A 20976-nucleotide genomic window follows, 5' to 3' on the forward strand; every position below is an offset into this window, starting at 1 on the left:
CTTGGTTCATGATCTACAGGAAATGATCCCTTATAGTAAGTGCAGGCTCACTCCCTTCATCCACAAGATCCAAATCCTTTCTGGCACTTCACTTTTCCTGGGAAGAGACGTAGAGTAGGAAATAGTTGCCAGGTCTTTAAGGCATTGGCAAACACCAGGAAAAGGCTCCAGCTACCTACTGACGTCCTGAAGAAGCAATTGTACTGCTGGTAGGCATCTCCCTTCCTACCCCACCTAAGGAGACAACGCTCTAGGTAGCTGCAATAATTAATTTTCCATCATGAAGAGTTAATAACCAGGTATGCCAAACATGCATTACCTGAATCAGACTCAAACCTGATTCTTTTACGGTTTCTCACAAAGCCAAGTTGCCACAGAGATGATTTACACCCAATCTCTCACAGGGTCTGAGACTCACTCACTGCTGCATCAGTTGCAGTTTCTCCTCCTGACAAATTTTCAGAGAGCTGAAACAATGCTGATAAGGCATAATAAAAGACTCCTAGCTATTCATGTTGTCCTATCCACTGGCTAGGACTGCATTTTTTAAAAATTTATAGGATTGTGCATAGCTATTTGAATACACTGCTCACTCAAAAATAGCATTGTGATGAACAACAAATGCATTTTATCCAGCTGTGTCATTTCTATCTTCCTGGTTTGGTCAATAAATATCAGAAAGAACTAACCATGTCTCATCCCTGTTCAAGCTACAGAGCATTTCAATGTCTTCAATTCTTGTGTTGTGCTTCCACTGCCAGATATTTTGTACCTATGTTTCTATAGTAAGCCAGTCTGATTGCTACGTGAGCCTCTGGTTGCCGGCTTCTTCAGATGAAAAATTCCACACCAAAACCATCAAAAACTGCAGAAATCCTGTGTGGAATGAAAGTTTCTACTTCCGGATACAAAGACAAGTCAAGGTACACAAACCAAAAGCTCTCTTCTTCATCTCATCTCTATGCAGCTTAATTCAGCTTAGCCCAAAACAGGATGTTCTGTTTCCTAATGCTGTTCTGAGTTTATTTAAAATTCCCCTAGCAAGTTGGAGCAAAACAATTTTGGCTTTTGCTGTAATTCACTTCCCTCCTAATAGATAGTTATTATTTGTATATCGGTAATGTGAGCATGACCTCCTTGGAGAATGCTGATGGGACCAATGACAGTGACAACACAAAGAAAATATGAAATTAATGTATAAAGCAACACTGTCACAGAGAGAACATATCTTTCCCTGAAAGCACATGAAATAATGGCATATCAATGCCAGGAAGCTGCTCAATTCTAGTATGATTAAGATCTTTACTCAGTTTGCTGCTGATAATCGCACTACACTCAAATATCTGTGAACAAGTGGCTGAAAATGGAAAGCCCAAGTACATAGAAAGGTAGTTATTGATATGCAGTGACCTCTATTGCTGCTGTTGATAAGGAACAATATAAGACCATATTCCTTCCTAAAAGATTGCATTTTTGGTGAAAGCTACTTAAAAGCATAAAAGATCACCCAAGAGAAATCTCAGTTCGGCCTTAATTGATGAGACTAGCAGCTATTTCTTATAAAGGAGATTACGCTCTATTTCTTATTCTTCCTTGTGACACTTTGTCATCAATATTTTTCTATTTCCTCTCTGTAAAGCAGGCACTGAACCCAGAAGAGCCACAGAATGTCATACTTCTTGAGTACATGCTAACAAATTAGACATTTTTCATTTATTTTCCCAGAATATTCTGGAAATTACTGTTTCTGACGATGACATAATTCATGATGATGACCGTGCGATTGTGCTTTTTGATGTAGCTAAAATCCCCCTTGGGGAAAGAGTGCTTAAGGCATTCCCACTAAATCCAGAGGTAAGAGCTCAGTCAGACATTTAGTACATCTTTATGTCTATTCTCTCCCCTCTGATTTAAAGGGGTGTGCTGTCTCTTCTGTCATTTACCACCAGGACCAGCTTGGTAGCTAGAATGTAAAAAAACTTATTAAAATCTTGGAAATTGCACACCAGTAACAAAATAGGCGGTTTTCTCAAATTACTATCCATTTCCTGTGGCACAGATTATAGCCAAATTCCCAAGCCCCAAAACAGAAGCAATTTTAGGGAAGCTTTGCACTTTCAATAATCCAACAGAAAATGGCAGAGTTTCTCTAATTCTCACAAATATTATAAAAGGAAAACCAATATGATGTCAGGGAAATGGCCTGTTTCGACAATATTTTACTAAACGCTAAGTCTCAGCGTATCGTGTTCAGCACATGGAAGCTGGCAGGAAAGACAGCCTGAAAAATGAAGGTTGACTAGGAGACTTGTTAACACCAAACACCCCATGTTCTGTTAGTACAACCAAAACCTTCTTTCCCTTGTGCAAGAAAAAGCTACTTCTGTCCTCTAATGCTGACAATAGCAAGCACAAAACAAAATATTTATATTTATTAAACCATAAAGGAAACTGCTTGCAAAAATGAAGGTCACTTTGCAAACCTCTGCACATGCACACTACTCCATTTTTTCTTTTTTTATTTCATTTTCAGACGGGGGAAGAGCTGGAAGTTGAGTTTGTATTGGAGAGCATGTGAGTAAAACCCCATTATTATGGGAGCAGCAGCTTGGAGTTGTGCATTAGTGCAGGGAAACCTGTACACCTAGTATTATCTTAATAGCCAGATTCTCCCTCTTTCCAAACTTGATGTGTGCATCAGCAAATCATTGTAAGAAAGGAAAATGCCACAATGTGGAAAATGAGTTCATAACTTGTAATTGTGACTTTCTCTTAAAATGTACATATTACTTGCATAGTTCAGAGTTGTTTTCTGGGACTGCTCAATCCCACTGCAGTAGGTCTATAAATTTTCTGGAGAGAATTCTCTGGGCAGCTCATGGTTGATGAGAATGTTGCTACCTAATCTGTGACACAACTGTGCTATTAAGGCTGTTACAAGAACTTTCAAGGTCCTTTATTGCAATTGAATAATTTCTGTTAGGTGTTTATGTGGCTTCTAGCAAAAAGGGAGCATACATCTAAAACTAATAGCAAGGAGCAAATAAAAAAAAAGTAAGAGAGAAAAATGTGTTCTGTTCAGGACAATATCCAGATTATATATAAATTACATATTATTTGGTTTTGTTTTCTAGACGAGATCTTCCTGAAACCATCATCACAAATGGGGCAATAGTGGTAAAATATTATTTGCTTCGTTCTCTAGTGTTATTTTCCACACCATTCCTTACCTCAGCTGACTATGATGGTAGTGAGGGAAACATTGCAAGTCTTCAGTCTTTAGTGATACTTTTTCTCTTAGGAAATTTGTCTTTGAGGAGGCCACCATGGTCTTAGAGGTGGCTTCAGACTGCTATCATTTTCCCTTGATTTATCTGCAGCCATTGAAAATTACAATGTGTTTAGCATAGCACCATCTTCCCATGTGATGATGAAGTTAATTCTCACTTTCACTGTGTCTGGCAGAAGTCTCCGACACAGTTGGACCCACATTCAAGCAGTGACCCTTCCTACAATGAGGTTTCCAACATCTGCCAGCACTGATGGTGAGCTGGCTGGATGAGTAATCTAATTCTCTGCCCCCATCACGTCTATTCCAGTGTCGTGAAGTAGCCTGCTTGGAAGTACACTTGGACAGCAAGATGAAAAAGAAGCGTTTTTCAGGTAAGTTTATTAATTCTTTAACTGAATATTAGTGATTTTACCTCTTTAACAACACCTAGAATTTGCATCATCCAAGTACTACGGTTTAATTGACCACATCTAAGGCAATTTGTGAAAACTTTGTGGTAGGAAACACCAGCCATTCTGCAGCAGGTGTAGGTTCAGGGTTCTGACTTCATGGGGAGCCTTGGCCAAACTAGAAACAATATCAGGTGCTTGTATAGAAGGTATCAAAACTCCAAGCTGAGATCCTGAAAACCTCTCCTGTACTACTGCTAAACCCTGAAGAAGTTTACTTCCTTAAGTGCAAAGGTGCATGGCCTTAAATTTCCTTGAGATGTCTGTCAGTTCAACTTCCGCATACACACAGAAACACCTCATTTTTTGCAGGGGTTAGCACTCAGCAGCTGGCTCCCGCCTGACCCTGATCAAGATCCAGAATCTAGAAGTTCCTCTGCCCACAACCCCTGAGGGGCTGGATCTGGTAGGCAATCTCAGATCATGCATAACACACACTGGCAGGATTAGCTGATCTCTTCATATAAATAGGGTCATCTGCTGCAGAGTCAGATCTTATTTTAGGGGACTGAGAACTTCTGTCGCTCATTATTTGACCTGGGATGAGGTGATTTACAGTGCAAAGTACTTAGATGCATTCACTGTGTCATGATGCAACTGCAATAGAAACGCAGCAGTCTAAAATTCAGTGCCATTCACATCACACTCCTATCTGGCTTCTTATTCAGCCCATTGTAAAGATACAACCATCTGTAATGTTTGGGTCTTGGATCACTTTCAGAAGACAGCTTTCCAAATACAAAGGAAGTGGAGAAGGGGTTTCTTCAGTGCTACCTTTTCACAGAATCACAGAATGGTTGGGGTTGGAAGGGACCTCTGGAGATCATCTAGTTCATCCCACCTGCTAAAGCAGGTTCACCCAGAGCAGATCGCACAGGAATGTGTCCAGGCGGGTTTTAAATGTCTCCAGAAAAGGAGACTCCACATCCTCTCCAGTCAGCCTGTTCCAGTGATGTTTTTTATTCCTTTAGTTTTGTTTCTTTTTTTTCTTTTGCTTCTTTTTTCCTTTCTCTCCTTTCTTTTTTTGCAATTATAATTAACTTTTTGTGTGCATTTTATCTCATTGTTTTAGAGAATGAGCTAACATTTACAGTGAAAGGATCCTTTGAAGAAACCCAGCAAGTTTCAGTGGGCCATGACTCCCGCTCCCCTCTCCCAGATCCCACTTTCTTCCACTATGCCAAATACAAGCAACCCTCCCTGGACGTTGTACTCACAAAGAAGAGGAGGCTTCCCAGCTTTGTACGTTACCCCACAACATGGTATACAACACAGACAGTCCTATGATCTGACCTTTATGTGTGAGTAGGCAGCAAAAGGAGAACCCTTCTGTCTTAATCAAAAAGCACTCCGTGCTCCTTTTCAGTGTGCTTGTGTGTCATGCGGAGCAAGGAGCAGCAGTGTCCCCCTGACTGTCCCTCTGAAGTCTCTCCCCTCTGAGTGGGAAGCAGTTGGCGAGGTAAGTGTCCACCGGCTGTGGGAAATTCTTTGCAAGCTTTTAAAAATTGCTGCTGGTTCCCCAGAAGCAGAAACCAAAGTCTACTTCTCTTTATACAGAGCCAGTTGTTTCCTCATCTCCCTCAAATCTGGAGTGATGCATTTGGATCTTTTGTAGCTATTGCTCATGTTCTTTCTGTTGTCTGTGTCCTTAGCCAGGCTGGAGGTCACTGGGTGCCACTGGGACAGGGGGTGAGGCAGCAGCCTGGCACACTGCCAGATGAGGCAAACCTGTGCTATACTTTTTGTGTGCTCAGCCTCTTTGGCTTCCCCTTGTATCTCATGTTGTTGTGGGAGAGACTTCAGTTTCAAGATCTGTGTTTAATGGTGGACCCTTCCAGGAAGGTGAGGTGTAGCATTGCAGCTCTCCTGCTATTTATTTGTGTAGCTAAGTAGTGACAGCACAAGCTACACCTGAGTTTCACAATACAGAGAAGATGCGGACTATAGATTACGATACCAAAGTCTTAATTTATTAAATCACTGCACATCTCTGGGTACTAATGAAACATTGAGAGGAGAGTCTATCTCTCAATCTCAGTTTGCTAAAGTTCAGGGCTTTGTGGATGTCACGATGACCCAAAAGAGCTATGTCTCATTCTGAGTGGGGAAAAAAGTCTGTTTTAAGCAAAATATCCATATTCACAATTTTACCGTTTTAATTTTCAGCACAGAAAATTTGATTTGCACTTAAAGGTGAAAAAATGGTAAGATCATCTCATTTATCTTCATTCTGTGTTTTGCCCTTCAGTTCTTTCAGCTTGGATAGCTGTCGATCAAGTTCCAATTCCCTTGTTACTGCCTTTCCTCCAGAATCCTGGTTCATCCTCATTTCAGACTATGAAATAAAATGGACTCAGTACACAATACAGAGATTTTCAGTGCCGATGACTTCATTTAATGGGACCATACAGTGAGTTAAGAAAGGGTTTTATAAAGAACATGAAAATTTTCTATTGATATTTTGCTCCAATCAAAATTACGTGCTAAAGGTCACTGTAGAGACTCTTTGATACATCTACAAAGTATTGCCAAATGCAAGTATACAATAAAAGCAGGATTTCAAAACTAATTGAAGGAAACCATTCTGCCTCCTGAGGTCAGATCAAGAAAAATAGAAGACCAGAGTCAGAGTGCCTGGTCACTCTAGGATAATAAAAATTTGAAATAATAAATGTACCAGGACTTATTTTTTAGTGTCTACTCAAAGAGATAAATGCAAATTAACTCGATCAAGTGATTACTTATTTCTAAACCAAGGAAACACATTGTGTATTTTGAGATATGGTAAAGGCCTTAGTAAAAATTCACAAGATGTTACATTATGTAGGAAGTTCTCTTCCCTTATGAAAGGAGGTGCATCTTCTATTATGCTGTTCATTTTCAGTAAATATACTATGAGATAGACATACAGTTTACAGCTGTCATTTAAAAACTTCTTCCTTACCACACCTAAGAAAATATTTTCACAGCAGCTTCCAAACTGCAACTGTAGTGGTTATAAATATCCATAAATGACTATATACACCCAAACACAAAAAAAAACATCCAAACACGAAAGTCCACAACTTCAGTCTACGATTTTCGGGTATCGGTGGAAGTTTGCACAACTTATGAAGGTGAAAGCCACCTTTAACACACTGCCCTCTGCAGGCTTTTGGCTTTTTGTCTGAAAGGGAACAATTCTGTTGTAGCTATATTTAATTTCAGGGATCTTTGGCAAGGAGAAAAAACAAGAAATCTTCTCAGTCCAAAGGAAGACATTCTGTTGTTCTTCAGCAACAAACTCAAATATTTCATCTCTTCCTGCTTTGCTTTACATAGGCCTGATGGTGAAGGCATATCTATTTATGAAGTAGAAGCGATTAAAATGATGAATTAGACTATAGATGTGATGTGAGATACCTGATCCTCTGTTCCAGCCAAGAAGACCTAGACGTACGGCTGGGGTTCGACCTGTGTGCCCAGGAACAGGATTTCATTCGCAAGAGGAAGAAGGTGGTTGCAGCCGCTCTGAAGGACATTCTCCAGCTGGAGGAGGACTTGCAGGAGGATGAGGTATCTGAGACATAATTATTATCTGTTTTCTCTGCAGATGAGTGTCAAAATGCAGCACTTGTGTTCAGTTCCCATTTTCCTGGAAACAGGGTAACGTTTCTTGTGCAAGCTATGACTGACTTATTTTCTCTATTCTAGGGAAAAACTTAGTACTCAGAGGAAACATTAATAAAAACTTGTAGCCTTATTTACTACAAGATATATCTTGGTGTTGAGCAGCAGTCTGCACAACAATGCGGATAAGGACTAGGTGCTCTCAGGACCAGAGCCAAAGCTTGTTTTCAGCCTCACAGGCATCCTGGACAGATCTAAAGCATTGATTCAGCACCTCCTTCCCTCACAGTTCAAACTGGACTTTATTTTGTTGTGCTTTTTGTGGTTCCCATTGTGTGAGCACAGCTCGCTGCCAGTCTGACTTCAGCATCTGCTGCAGCTTGCTTGGCAAATCAGAATGGTAACAGAGGGTCCAAGACAGGGAAAAATTGGGTTTATCTTTTTAAATTATACTCCCATGGCTGCAGTGTGAAGCCTGAACTCAGATGCAGAAATGACAAATTTTCCTTGTTTTGCCCTAAACTGAGCACAGCAGGTTGTTGGGGATTGTTCGTTTGTTTGTTGGGGTTTTGGGGGGTTTTTGTTTGGGTTTTGTTTGTTTGTTGTTTGTTGTTGTTGTTGTTTAGTTTGGGTTTTTTGTGTGGGGGTTGGGTTTATTTTGTGCATCTGGGCCTTTCACACAAAAGATCCTGCCTTTAAAAGCCGGCACTAAGCCGTGGGATATTTCCTTCCCCCCAGATGTAGAGGCACCCATCCTTCCCTGCAGAACAATCTCCCTCAAGTATCCTGATGATTTGTACAAGAGATTAATTCACCCCAAAGCATGGTAGCTATATTAACAGAGCCAATTCATATTTATGGATTAATCCTTCTCCTAAGACTATTAGACACTGGATTTCTGTATCATCACAGGAAGAATTAATTGCAGTTCATTTGCATACCTAGTATTGTACGTACATATATGGTAGGTGAAGTGACTATGGTTTCTCTTTCCCTCTGACAACTGTAAAAGGGGATGGTGTCACCAGGCTCTGGTCTCAGGGGTCTGTGCTCTTAAACCCATCAGTCATTATATATTTATTATGACCTGTGAAATAACTGTACAACAGTAGAAATAAGCTTTAGTAAACTTCAGTAACACAGAGGTTATTACTACTCACATGGAAACTGTGACACAGAACCTATGTTTTCTCGTCTATTGCATCTAATAAAAATCTGGTTCAGATGGCAGGAGGGACCATTCCCTCTGTTTTTTTCTGGTCTGCGTTATTTGTTTTGCAATAGAGCATTGAAAACATGATGATTGAGATTACGGATTCCCTGTCCTAATACACAGCTGCTTGGCAGAGGAAATATGAAGTATTTATTAGTCTTTCTATGCCCCATTATTAATTCGGGTTTTTCTTCTCCTTGCAGACTGGTGGCATGCAGCATCTTTATTGCTTTATCAGTGCTGTAACTTTCTATTTTCTAATCAATGATGTCTCCCTCCCTTCTCAGACCATGTCACTAAACGCACATATTTTGGGATTGAACAGGTACCTGTAGTGGCAATCATGACAACAGGTGGTGGAACCAGAGCTCTGACGGCCATGTACGCTCACCTTCTCAGTGTGCAGGAACTGAATGTCTTGGACTGTGTATCATACATCACTGGTTTATCTGGCACAACATGGTAAGACCAAGATGATAACCAAGTCTTCATAGGAATTTTCTACTTGTGATGTCAGTCAGTGATCTGAAGAGTCGTATCATCTTTACTGTCAAAAAAGGATTGTATTTTTCTGCTGTGTATTTTTCTTGTTTCCTTCAATGCATATTTGCCAGCATTTGGAATTAATTTGGTCCTGATTAAACATGTGGATGGGACCACACACACAGGTTTTTCATGTAAATGAAAAATGGGTAACTTCCCAAAGCTCTGCTTCAGAACTCATATTTTTCCTTGTGGGTTTGTTTTTTGTTTTTGTTTTTGTTTTTTTTAGGACTATGTCAAACTTGTATGAAGATCCTGACTGGTCCCAAAAGGATCTTAAGGAAACTCTTAAAGATGCTCGAAAGCATGTGCTAAAAAATAAGTTCTTGTCCTGTTTTGCCCCTGATCGTCTGAAATACTATTTGAAAGAATTATGTCAGAGGGAACAGGAAGGACATCAGATATGTTTCACGGATCTATGGGGACTCATCATTGAAAACATGTTACACGAAAAGGTACAATTGCAGCACCTTTCTCTTCAGATATGCATATTTATTGAATATAGAGATGAGGGCAGAGAGTAAATCAAAAAGTGGTTGAGATGTTGAGATTGGAAGGGATCTCTGGAGGTCATCCTGTCCAACAGCTAGAGCTGGCTGCCTTGAGCAGATATGCCTAAAGCATATGCCTTGGTGGTATCATTCTTTGTGTCTTTTGGCTGTGTTATGCAGATCTTAACATCACACCTGGTGCAGAAAGGGTGGGATTAAAAAGAAATAATGCAAAACTTTAAAATCAATTCACCTGTGAAAATATAAATGAAAATCCCGCTCTTCTTTTAAAAGAACTGCACAGTGTGACAAGGCAAAGAAAAATCACAAACCCAAAGACAGCATCTCTGAGTTGTTAATAGGATTACATCACAGCCTGTAAACATTCCCACCAAAACGCAATGTTCAGGCTCTATTTCAGTATTTGTGAATATTTCCTTCCCAATAGGCCATTTATACTTAAGAAAGAGAAAACATTCCTCCTCTAACACAAACACCTCCACACACATCCAAATTTCTACTGCCTGAGCACAGCACAGTGAGAGTCCCTGGGGTGGCTCAGCAGGGAGCTGCGCGTGTCCTGCAGAGACACAGCCCTGTCCCCTGACCAGCACAGCCCAAAGGCAGCCCGGTGGCACAGCTGTCCTTCCAAGGACTGCCCCGGTGAGCAGGAGCACCTCCAGCTCTCCTTTGTGGAGGATCTGAACTCAGCACCCTCTCAAGCCTTGGCACAGCTCCCAAACTGTCCTACCCTTTCCACCCTGCCTAACTATTGAAGATGCTGCATAGCAGAAGCAGTAAGGGTCAAGGCTCACTGAATATTAACTCTGAGGCTTGGTTCTGTCACAGGTCTGAGGAAAATATGATTTTTTTGGCAATCAGGGCAGGACTTACTCTTGCTGAATGAAATATTTCATGCCAAGAATGCTGTTCAAATATTTGCAGACATTTCCCTGAAATAAATAATGTGAACTACTGAAACATAAATTTTTTTTCTTCAGCGTAGGAACTTAACTTAGGACTATTTGTGTGCTGGGGCTGGGGAGGGTCAGAGTTAGGGATGGTAGCATCTCTCTTAACTAAACTGGTGTGAAACATCCTGGTTGGGAGACTGGTATGCACTGTGCGTTGTCAGAGCCCAGGCTTAGATGAAGTGGGAGGCTCTTTTTGTCATCTAACTGTCCTCAGCTACTGTCCTTCTTCAAAACAGGAGGACTTCCATAAGCTTACAGATCAGCAGCAGGCACTAAATCAGGGTCAGAATCCCCTGCCCATCTACCTCTCTCTCAATGTGAAGGACAAAATCAGCGACCAGGATTTTAGAGGTAATAATGCTCCAAAATTGCATTTAACATTTTATTGCAATAGGGGTCAATTTAGGACTAGATAAAGAAATCCTTTCAATGCACAAGTCCTCTAAAGTGCCAATCTACAGTAGAATTTTAATAGTTGAATTTTTGAATGTCTTAGTATATCCAACTACATTTAGGATCAAAAGCAGGATGATGGAGGACCCTATCACAAAATTACTTGCTAAATTACCTCAGAGATCTAAAGTTTGTAGGGAAATTTAGATGGAAGAGGACAATTCACTCTTCATATTCAACACTGTGAAACATACAGTGAATAAATGTCTGCTTGCAAAGTGTGTTAGTTAGAAACAAGTCTGCCTTAATATGGCTAATACAATAAGGTTTTTTTTCCAACTAATTTGTGCCTCCACTGCTGTAATCACTCTGTCTTGTGCTTTTTCTTTCAGAATGGGTGGAATTCACTCCTTATGAGGTAGGATTCCCAAAATATGGCGCCTTCATTCGTGCAGAAGATTTTGGTAGTGAGTTCTTCATGGGTCGCCTCATAAAGAAAATCCCAGAATCCAGAATCTGCTTTTTGGAAGGTGATTTGTCACTCCATGGAAATGTAAAGTAGTATAATATCATCTACTCCTGTGCAAACCTCTCTTCAAATATGAAGCAGTTAGTATACTTTCTATCTGCCAGGAGCAGTATATGGTAAAATATTAGAACTCATAACAAGTCACTATCTGCAGGATTTTTTCTATTTTCTTTGCAGTTTTATTAAGCTGAACAGATTTATTTGATTTTGTTTGAGACGTTGCTATACTTACATGCCTTCGTCAGCAACAAAAGTTGTGTAACATTGCTTCTAAGTTAAACCATCGGTCTCTTCTGCAACCTGAATCTCTAAAATACAGCCTTTTATCTACAATGCTGCAGCTATCTCTTATTAATCTTCCAGGTTAACACTTTCATTTTGGAGTGCAAAAAAAGGTCATAATATTTATCTTTCTTCCCTCTTGCATAAGAACAGCAAAAGCAGTAAGGAAATATTTTTTCCCTTTGCAAAAGCAGTCTCTTGCCTCATTGTTCTTTGTACTTCCACCAATTGCATAAAGGAAGATTTGGGTTTTTTTGAGAAGTTAAACTATTTGCCTGTGTGGAGATTTCACTACAGCCAGTGGTGAGGTGTAAGGAATCTGTTAGAACCTCCCGACCCCCGGCTGCAATGTCAAACAAGGTGCCCAGGTGTCCCCTTCTGTGGTCGGAAATGCAAGCAGGTCACCAGCCCCCTCCCTACACCTCCCACTTTGGCACTTTCTTCTCCCCTTCTCTAGAGTGATGCTGGGACATATGTGTCCCTGTTTCCGGCCAATGACCCGCTGTCTCCTCATTCAGGCAGTGCTCCTTATTTCAGTGACAGAGTTATTTGAAAGGTTTTCAGCAAGTTCCTCTGCATCCCAGCCCCCAAACAGAGCAGGGACTGACTACATAGGTCCTGCAGCTCTTTCCTGCACAGCCAAGCCTGTCCCTCTGACTGCAGGCGGGACTGCTGGGTCAGGCCATCCCCAGGCTGCTCAGGTGCAGCATCTTCTGTCCATCACTCAGTTCCTCCTCAGAGCACCAGGCTGAGTTCTGCAGTTTGGAGGGTTCAGGAAGGCACCATTGCACACCCAGCACGTGTAATTGTGTTTGCTCAGCCTGAAAGATGATCGCAGATAGGTGGCAGTTTGGACTGCCGTCAAGTTTGCTGCATCTGTTGCTAGACGAACTTGAAAATTTAACCCAGATACGCCTGAAAACCCTCAAAAATCAGAAGACAAATCAAAAGACTCATACATCGACACTTTCTGTTTTCAAAACTTTCAAGTCAGCTTCCTCTTTCAAAGGCATATTAGTGCATGAATCTTTAACGTTTTGTGGTCGACAGTTCCACATGACAACCGCATTCCTGTAACAGGAATGTGCTAGAAATAAATAAAACCTTTAGAATTACAAATACTGAGAATTTGGGGAACAAGAAATATTGGGGACAGGTGGAAAAAATTAAGATGTGTTTGACCAAAAGTTATTTGCCACACAGCAAAAATGCATGTTTTGGTAGCTATACTGAAAATACTACTAGCTCTCTTAATATATCCAAATAAATTAGATTATTAGAATACCCTATGGATTCATATACCAATTCATAAAGACCTTCCTTTTATTTGTGCACTAAGATAATGTAATGAGTAAAGTTTGCTGGAGAATGCAGAAGGTAGTGAAGGACATTGTGAATGAAAATGCTTCTAGGTCTTTAACAGTTTACTTTCTGTCAAATATATCCTCTGCCACAGGTATCTGGAGCAGTGTTTTTTCCTTGAATCTTATGGATGCTTGGTATATATCTGTTCAGTCAGAAGACTTCTGGCACAAATGGACTCGAGACAAAATTACAGACATAGGTGGGCTATTCTTATGCCATTGTTATTTTATTGCCTGCCTGCCTGCCTGCCTTCCTTTCTCCCTCCCTCCCTCCTTCCCTCTCTGCTGCTATTCCTTCACTGACATTTTCAAAGCCATTTTGGAATTCCCTCCTCAGAGCTTCCTGTAACCCACACAGAAACCAGGAGGAAATTCATACCATGTATTGCAGTGTGGCAATAATTTCAGTTGTGTGAGAAAAGGATCCATGGGATCTGTCACAGGGAAGAAAAGGAAAAAAAAAAAAAAAAAGAGAGAGAGAATGGCCCTCATATAAGACATTTCCAGAGCACAAGGGTAAAACTGGAGAAGAATATCCCTGTACACCTGTAGAGGCCGGAGGCCTCCTTTAGTGATCCACAGTGTTCCAGTTCCTATCGTGGAAGTCGGAGTATAGCATGAAACTTCACAGAAACAAGAGCACTCACCATCCCTGCCTCTCTGGAGTCTACAAAGCACAAACTTCAGTACTATTGCAAGTCACTCCAAACTTGTCCTAAGGATGAGATTTGGAAAAGATGCTACCAAATTAAGAAAGATCTGCAGAGTGGCCTTTCAAGGAGAAACACATTAGGCAAAGGTACTATAGAGAAAAAATATGAGAAGGAAGAGAGATACAGCAAAAAGGGTGGTTTATTTTATCTTCTTGTACTTGTAGGGGGTAGTTTCTCGTTAAAACAAGGACCTTGCCTTTGCTGGTAAAGAACATTAACTATGCTTGTGTGGCCAAGAGATTGTGATTGTGTGGCTTTTTTATGTATGTGGCTGAAAGATACACTGTGACATGGAGTAGCAAAGAAAGACAAGTGCAGGATATTGTAGTGGATAAAATCATAGAAAAGCAAAGAAAGTTATAATAGATGAGATGGATTTATTTACAGTACAAACAAGGCCTTTACCACTGTGGACTGAGAAGAAGAAATTGATTTTTTCAAAACTTAGCCGAAAAACTGTGAACTTTGTGGAGATCCTGGAAATAAAAAGAGAAAGAAGTCCAAGTTTTGCCAAACATGTTAAAACAAATTATGATTACACAGATTAACCTCAACAATGAGCCCACATACCAGAACTGTTATTCTGTCTTCTGCAGATGATGAAACCCTATTCCCTGCAAGACCAAATGAGCTTGATACTAGAGTGGTTTGTCCCACTGACAGCTTTTCAAGCATTTTCCGAGATGTTGTCATGTTACGCCCAGCAGCTTCAGATATCCCTAACTTCCTGAAGGGCTTTCAGATGAACAACAACTACCTAGAGAGCGAGTTTTCCAAATGGAAAGGTATGACAGTAGCACCCTGGTTTTAGTTACATTTTAAACCTTCCTTGTGACAAATAAACAATGCTTAAAAGATTATCAAACCAACTGCCTTTCCGTTCTGTTCCCATTCTCTGATAATATTTGAAATGCTTTGTTACCAAAAGCTAAAAGTAGCTATCAGGAGAGACTTCCAAAATAAGTTCTTAAAAATTTTGTGAAGACTGGCAACTGATAGATGAGAAAGAACCTGATCAGTGAACCAGTGTACATCTGCTGATGTGACGGCCAGCCAGCCTGCACGCTTGTGGCATGGCACTGGTGTCATCATATCCTGCTTCTTGCCCAGCCAGTACTCAAGGTATGTGTGACAGAGCCCTGTTCCATGCTACTGTTTTACTTATAAGTAAGATATAACTTTTATAACAGTATTGCCTGTTACACAGTTTGGGAAATAGTGCTCCCATGTTGCACAAGGGGTGATGCCTTGCCTCAGCTGCGTACCCAAGTAGCTGCGTGCCTGTCCTCGTAGCGCAAGGCACCAAATATCTTTACTCTTGAGTAAGTTGAGACAATAAGGTGCCATTTCAAATTTTTTATATTAAAAAAAAATACATTAGCCTGATCAGAATCACATGCAAATCCAGTGGATGGAACTAACTCTACTCTCCTGAGACGCAAGTTAATACCTCTTAACTAGAGGAAAGCCAAAGTAATTGCAGAGTAAATAGTGAAAAGAGGAAGCCAAATGAGGAACTGAGAAATGACTGAACTGCAGTTATCAACTATATAGGTAGGTCTAAGACCCAAGAGAAGCGGAATTTTCTTTTTGTTAACAATCAGCTTTCCTCAGCAGATCATCTGTATTGAGCACCATCTCTGAAAAAATAAAAAATGCTTCTTTTCTAGACTGTGAACTTGACTCTCAGCCCAACCACCTGACAGTAGCAACAGACCACCTCATCCTGATTGACACAGCATTTGCCTTTGCTACCAGTTACCCACCCCTTATGAGGCCGGAAAGGAAAGTGGATGTCATTTTGCATTTCAACTACAGTTCAGGCTCCCAGACACAGGTGAGCCTCCTACATTCTTCTCTACTGATAACTCTGTTTCATCACTGAGTTCACAGAATGGCTGCTCCTCTACTCAGAGAAACTTACTCTTTCCCAGTATCTGGGAAGTGTAAATAAGCTACCAGTTTACCAGGGTCCCATATCTTCATTGAACAGTACAAGTGTTATTAGTAAGCATTTAGTAAACTGAATATGCCTATTTTTATGTATAAATGTGTTATAGGTGATTTGAAGGCAGGCAGATATTGAATTAATTAAGCTAAATATATTTAAAACTGTCTAAGACTTCTCAATCCAATCATACATATTCTTACACATGGGGAAATGCCCATTCAGGACAAAACAATCCTAACAATAGAAGGGTTTGATGCAAAAGGCCAGATATGCAAATAAACGCAAGCACAGTTCGTATTCAGGAACTTTAAATACATTTGAAATAAAAAGTCCTCTAAAGGCAGCTTGTGTAATATCCAGATGTGGGATGAAGATTTTCAAAGATAGGCATGTGGACCCATATCCATTCAATTTAACTCTGGCCTTCCAGATCTTGGCTCCATATACAGCCTACAACACCTAAATTGGGTACATGCCATAATCTCTCAGAACTTGGCCCTTATCACACAAACATTCACAGTGAAATTTTTTGGTCAACTTCAATTCAAGCACTTCCCATGTTCTGATGTTTTGTTTTGTTTTGTTTTCCTATTGTGGCAACCAGCCCCTGAAAGATGCCTCTAAATACTTTGCAAAACAGGGAATTCCTTTCCCTATAAGGGTGCCAGATGATCAGGAAACGCCACATCTGAAGGAATGCTACATTGTTGGTGACAAGGAGAGCTCAGAAACGCCAATTGTGATATTTTTCCCTCTAGTAAATGACACCTTCAGGTACTACAAAGCACCTGGTAAGTTTACAGCTACGCCTCACATTAACAGTGGCAGTGGCTGCCTTCTTGCTCTTCTTACTGTGCAATATCTGTTCTTCAGATCACTCTGTAAACACAGATTCAGACTCCCTTTGCTTAGATCTGAACCATATAAAGAAGCATAAAATATGTATTTTCCTGGTCAGGAGAGCAACAGCTGGGATCAGCCTTTGGCACATATGCCCCTCTTCAGATTGTTTGGGGACTTTTCATAGGTAGATCGTAGACTTTAGTGATGAACAGTATATTCTGTTTATCTGTAGTGGCAGAAGTTAGCAGGGTTGTTTCCTCATCCTTTCCTGTTAGACAATGCTCTGGGGAATCTAAGGATTTCATTGTTTAAAATCATTTCCAGGCTCACAGTTAAGCAGATAACCTTGAAAACAAAAGTGTGAACTAGCAAAGTGATGAAAATATAACACTGAGCCATGCCGACAGTTTCTGTTCAGTGACTCCTACTTTGAAATTTAAGACTTTCAATAGCAATATTGCCGGTCACTTCAAAACAGATTGTTTCTAAGTCCTGGTGCCATATCCCACGACTCCACATTACCTCTGTTGGTGCCAGAAGTCTCAGTTACTCCTTCTCCAGATGATAAAATTCCTAACTCATGCTATGACAACACTTATATTTTAATCACTTCAAAGACCCACAGTATACTCAAACCCAAAAGTTCTGGGCTGGTATACAGTACATTAAATTTAATAACAAAACAAATGCAGAGACTACTGTCCCAATTGTACTATTTTCCTTTAGAATAAAAATAAGCAAGTAGTAAAAAATCAGACAGTACTCTTGTTTTGTAGATATTGCTTTGTGGTTATTCTGGATTGAGTTCATTGCACATTTGAGGTATGCAACTGAGTTTTGAACAGTATTCAAATAGTCTCAGGGTATTTATGCAGGTACACACACCATTCTACTCCAGCTTTTAACATATATCAGGTAACTGAAAGTTGGGTGTTGTAGTTGCCCTTTGTAGAAAGAGCTAGAGAAAGGAGAAAAGGAGAAAGAACTAGAACAGGAACCAAGAATTAGCTTCTGTACTGCTCTGTGAGGGAGTCTGCCTCCCTTCTCCTCCTCAGTAATTTCTAGAAGCCAGAAATGTTATTTCTATCTCAGCTATCCAGTATCAGGTGAACATCAGATGATGTGCAGATGCTACATGTCCACATAAAGTACCAAGGAATCTAAAAAGGGCATGTAGAATACGTATATTAAGACCTGCATGATATCTGCATATTGAGGCAAGCCTGTGCTGCCTAACTGGTTCAGCTGGCAGCTGCAAGCTGACACTAAACAGAAAAAGAGAGAACAGGTCCCAGTTGGGCCCCCACAGGTGAAGTCTCAGCTGAGCTGACATGGAAGGGTTAAACCCATCCAGTTTTTTGGGAGGGCTGCTACCTCTCAGTTGAGAGACGACCTCCATGGTGGCAGGACAGGTGCTACAGAAAGGCCTGGAAGCTGGGGATGCCTGTCTGCCCTTTGCTAGTGACAGGCAGAGGCCAGCTTGATTTATATAAGTGCTTCAGTACCATTCCCTAGCCCAGATCTAGATTGTACAGCATCTGAAATATTAGCTTAATTACATGAACAGGCCGTTTTTCCAGAGCCAGCTCATCCATCAGCTTGTTCAGCAAAGGGAATTTAGAGCCTGGTCAGTAAACAAGTAAAACTGACAGATTCATCCTGGGTTACTCCTGCACCAGTTAGACTATTCCATAACTGGATTAGAAAGGAGAAATCCTTTGTGTGAGGTGGCTTAGACTGCTTCACTTGAGCAGTACCAGTTGCTTATAACTCTCTCTGCAAAGCTGTGAGGAGTACATATGATAGCCTGCAAGTAAACGTCTGCATTATCTTTGGATCTGGTTTCTACTGTCAAATGAATTAAAATAAATAAGGTAATTTAATTTGTCTTCAGATCATAAGATATGATGGATGTAACATTTCCAGAGATGACACTTGTGGGACTACCTGCCTAATTATTTTGTCTGGATCTGTGACGCATACGTTGATTTTCTTGGGATGATGAAAGAAGCATGAAAAGTTCTTTCAGTATCCCTATCAAATTTTAGTGATTTGGGGAACATCAGGTTTACTCTCACTGTTGACATTACATAGAGCCTGTAGATTTTTATAGTAGTAGGCATCTCAAGGAAATAAGAGTCAATATTTGTGGCATCTGCTTCTGGGCTATGTCCAGATAACAGCTCTGTAAAGTCTTCCAGTTTAGACAATAGAACCTAGTCTTTTAAGGCCTATTTTCTTCCCAGTAGGAACCAAGAGTTGATATTTTAACAGATTGTGTTAGGGGCAAGTGACAGGCTGTGCTGAGTGAAAGAATATCTCTCAGATCGCTGAGAAGGCAGCTGTGCTTTTGCAAAGCTTGAATCACTGACATACATGGATTTTCAGCAGCCTGTTTCTGAAGGCATGAAAGCAGAGCAGTGAGGAAAATAAAACGATGTAGAGTTGAAGATGAAAGGCACAAAAAGTGGAAGTGGCTTCAGGCCCGTAACTCATAAAGAAACCATGCTGTCATGAGGTCTTTGCTGTAGTTGTCTGATTTGGGAGAAAGGAAGGAAAAAGAGTGGTTGCCACTTACTTGTACCTTGCCTAGAAGTGTAGGGTGCTGTCACGTCTGGGAGGCAGCAGCAAGGTGGGGTCTGGGGCTGGGAGAGCATCAGCTCTGGGGGGGACATGGGGACCATGCTGACAGCTCACCTCAGAGCTAGAGGAGGAGGCAGGGAGTCTCACCCCCCTGTGCTCAAAACAGAAGATATTCTACTTGTTTTGGCATTTCCAAGAGTACCCAGGACTATCCCAACACCCCTCACTATCACCAGCTTCTTCTCCCCACATTGCCAACCAAATATCCCAGAAATAAAATGCCCATAGAGGGAAAATTTGGGGTTGTGATATACTGTGTATGCATGCCTAAGAAGCATTCTGACTCTAATCGCTTTTTGCAAATTAACCAAGTTATTGTTTGTCCCTTAGGTGTGAAACGTAGTCCTGCAGAGATGGCAGAGGGTGATGTTGATGTTGCCAGTACCCGTGGTCCATATTACATAAATAATCTGAGTTATTCAGAGGAAGATTTTGACAAACTTGTGAACCTAAGTTACTACAACATCCAGAACAATAAAGATCTGATTCTTCAGGCCTTGCGTGCTGCCGTGGAGCGGAAAAAGCAGCATAAGAAAGAGCAACTGCAAAAACCACCCAGTGGGGATGATACGTGTGTGCCTGACAGAGAGGGGACGAAGCATTTGGCTGACTGCCCAGAACTAGGGAATATGAAATAAAATATCTATGAATCCTGTCAATGAAGAAAAAAAAAAAAAAAGTAATTTCATTAGGAAGTGAAGAAAAGCCAAAGAATGGTAAGAATAGCACTTTGTTTGTCATCGAAAATGCTAATTCCTGTCTGTCACTGAAAGGAATAAACACAAAAAAACCAGCGCTCTTCCTTAATGAATCAATGTGCTTTCCTCATTGACAACCTCAGGAGCGTGACTAGATGAGGCTGTGCTCCACTCGTGCCTGCAGAAGCGACCTTTCAGGCCAAGGCCAAGATGCGTGGACAAGGAAGCGTAAGGAAGTTTATGCTGACCGTGTTTGTGCTCTATCTGTGCTATAAAAAGAGAGGATTGTCAGTCCAGAAATGTAGCAGAGAACAAAATCCATTGTCTCTAAAACAAAAACAAGAAGCCCATTTATGAACTAATGAGCCTTTATGTGAATTTAAATAAATATTAAACTTGTATAATAAACCACTTTTTTTAAAAAAATCAGAGTTACAGTAAATAAACATTTTTTCACAGCAAATACATGATAATTTCTTTTAGGTGCTTTTTCCTCTACTAGAAAGACAATTAAAGACAACATACAGACTTATTTCATAGCTGCTGAAAAATAATTGAAGAAATTATGCCTGCTCCAGACCTAGATGTGAACTGCCTCAGGATCCTAGGACCCCTTGAGTTCAGGATTACACTTAAGACCCATCTCTACAAGAACAGATTCAGGCTAATTTATTTTATTAAGCTGGATTTAAATGTTATTGATATGTACCAAAGGTTTAAAGCTTTAAAGTTTTTGAGAATATTACTTCTGAAAACACACAAGAAACACAAGGCAGATCTAAAATTGTATACCTAATATCACTCACCTAAGTGTGATTTTTTTAACTTGCTCTAGAGTATTGCAACTGAAGCTAACAGAACATTAACTTTCAGTTTTCTTTGTTCATCACATTAACATGGCTCCTTTCAAGCAAGCGGTCTGTTTTTTTGACATATGGAATCCCAGGCCTCTATTTATTCTTTTTCTAAATTAGCTTTTATTCAATAGT

General features: G+C 40.5%; 1 protein-coding gene across 5 annotated transcripts in view; it reads left to right on the forward strand.

The window, feature by feature from the left end:
• LOC102083415 (cytosolic phospholipase A2 epsilon) overlaps nt 1–20413 on the forward strand; it is a 36849-nt gene extending 16436 nt beyond the window's left edge. For 2 of the 5 annotated variants that reach the window (XM_065064559.1, XM_065064560.1), the window contains exons 4-21: nt 787–923; nt 1726–1854; nt 2534–2574; nt 3135–3177; nt 3600–3663; nt 4814–4983; nt 5108–5200; nt 5908–5945; nt 7161–7296; nt 8889–9025; nt 9336–9561; nt 10808–10922; nt 11357–11494; nt 13232–13339; nt 14449–14637; nt 15523–15689; nt 16408–16594; nt 19620–20413. In XM_065064559.1, coding sequence (XP_064920631.1) covers nt 787–923; nt 1726–1854; nt 2534–2574; nt 3135–3177; nt 3600–3663; nt 4814–4983; nt 5108–5200; nt 5908–5945; nt 7161–7296; nt 8889–9025; nt 9336–9561; nt 10808–10922; nt 11357–11494; nt 13232–13339; nt 14449–14637; nt 15523–15689; nt 16408–16594; nt 19620–19927 — 2426 coding nt within the window. In that variant the 3' untranslated portion in view covers nt 19928–20413. Of the gene's footprint in view, nt 1–761; nt 924–1725; nt 1855–2533; nt 2575–3134; nt 3178–3599; nt 3664–4813; nt 4984–5107; nt 5201–5907; nt 5946–7160; nt 7297–8888; nt 9026–9335; nt 9562–10807; nt 10923–11356; nt 11495–13231; nt 13340–14448; nt 14638–15522; nt 15690–16407; nt 16595–19619 lie in introns of all 5 variants that reach the window. The other 3 variants (XM_065064561.1, XM_065064562.1, XR_010472992.1) reach the window with 2 other exon arrangements.
• Nucleotides 20414–20976: the final 563 nt, after the last annotated feature.

The sequence above is a fragment of the Columba livia genome, chromosome 5, assembly GCF_036013475.1.
Source record: "Columba livia isolate bColLiv1 breed racing homer chromosome 5, bColLiv1.pat.W.v2, whole genome shotgun sequence".
NCBI classification, from domain to species: domain Eukaryota; kingdom Metazoa; phylum Chordata; class Aves; order Columbiformes; family Columbidae; genus Columba; species Columba livia.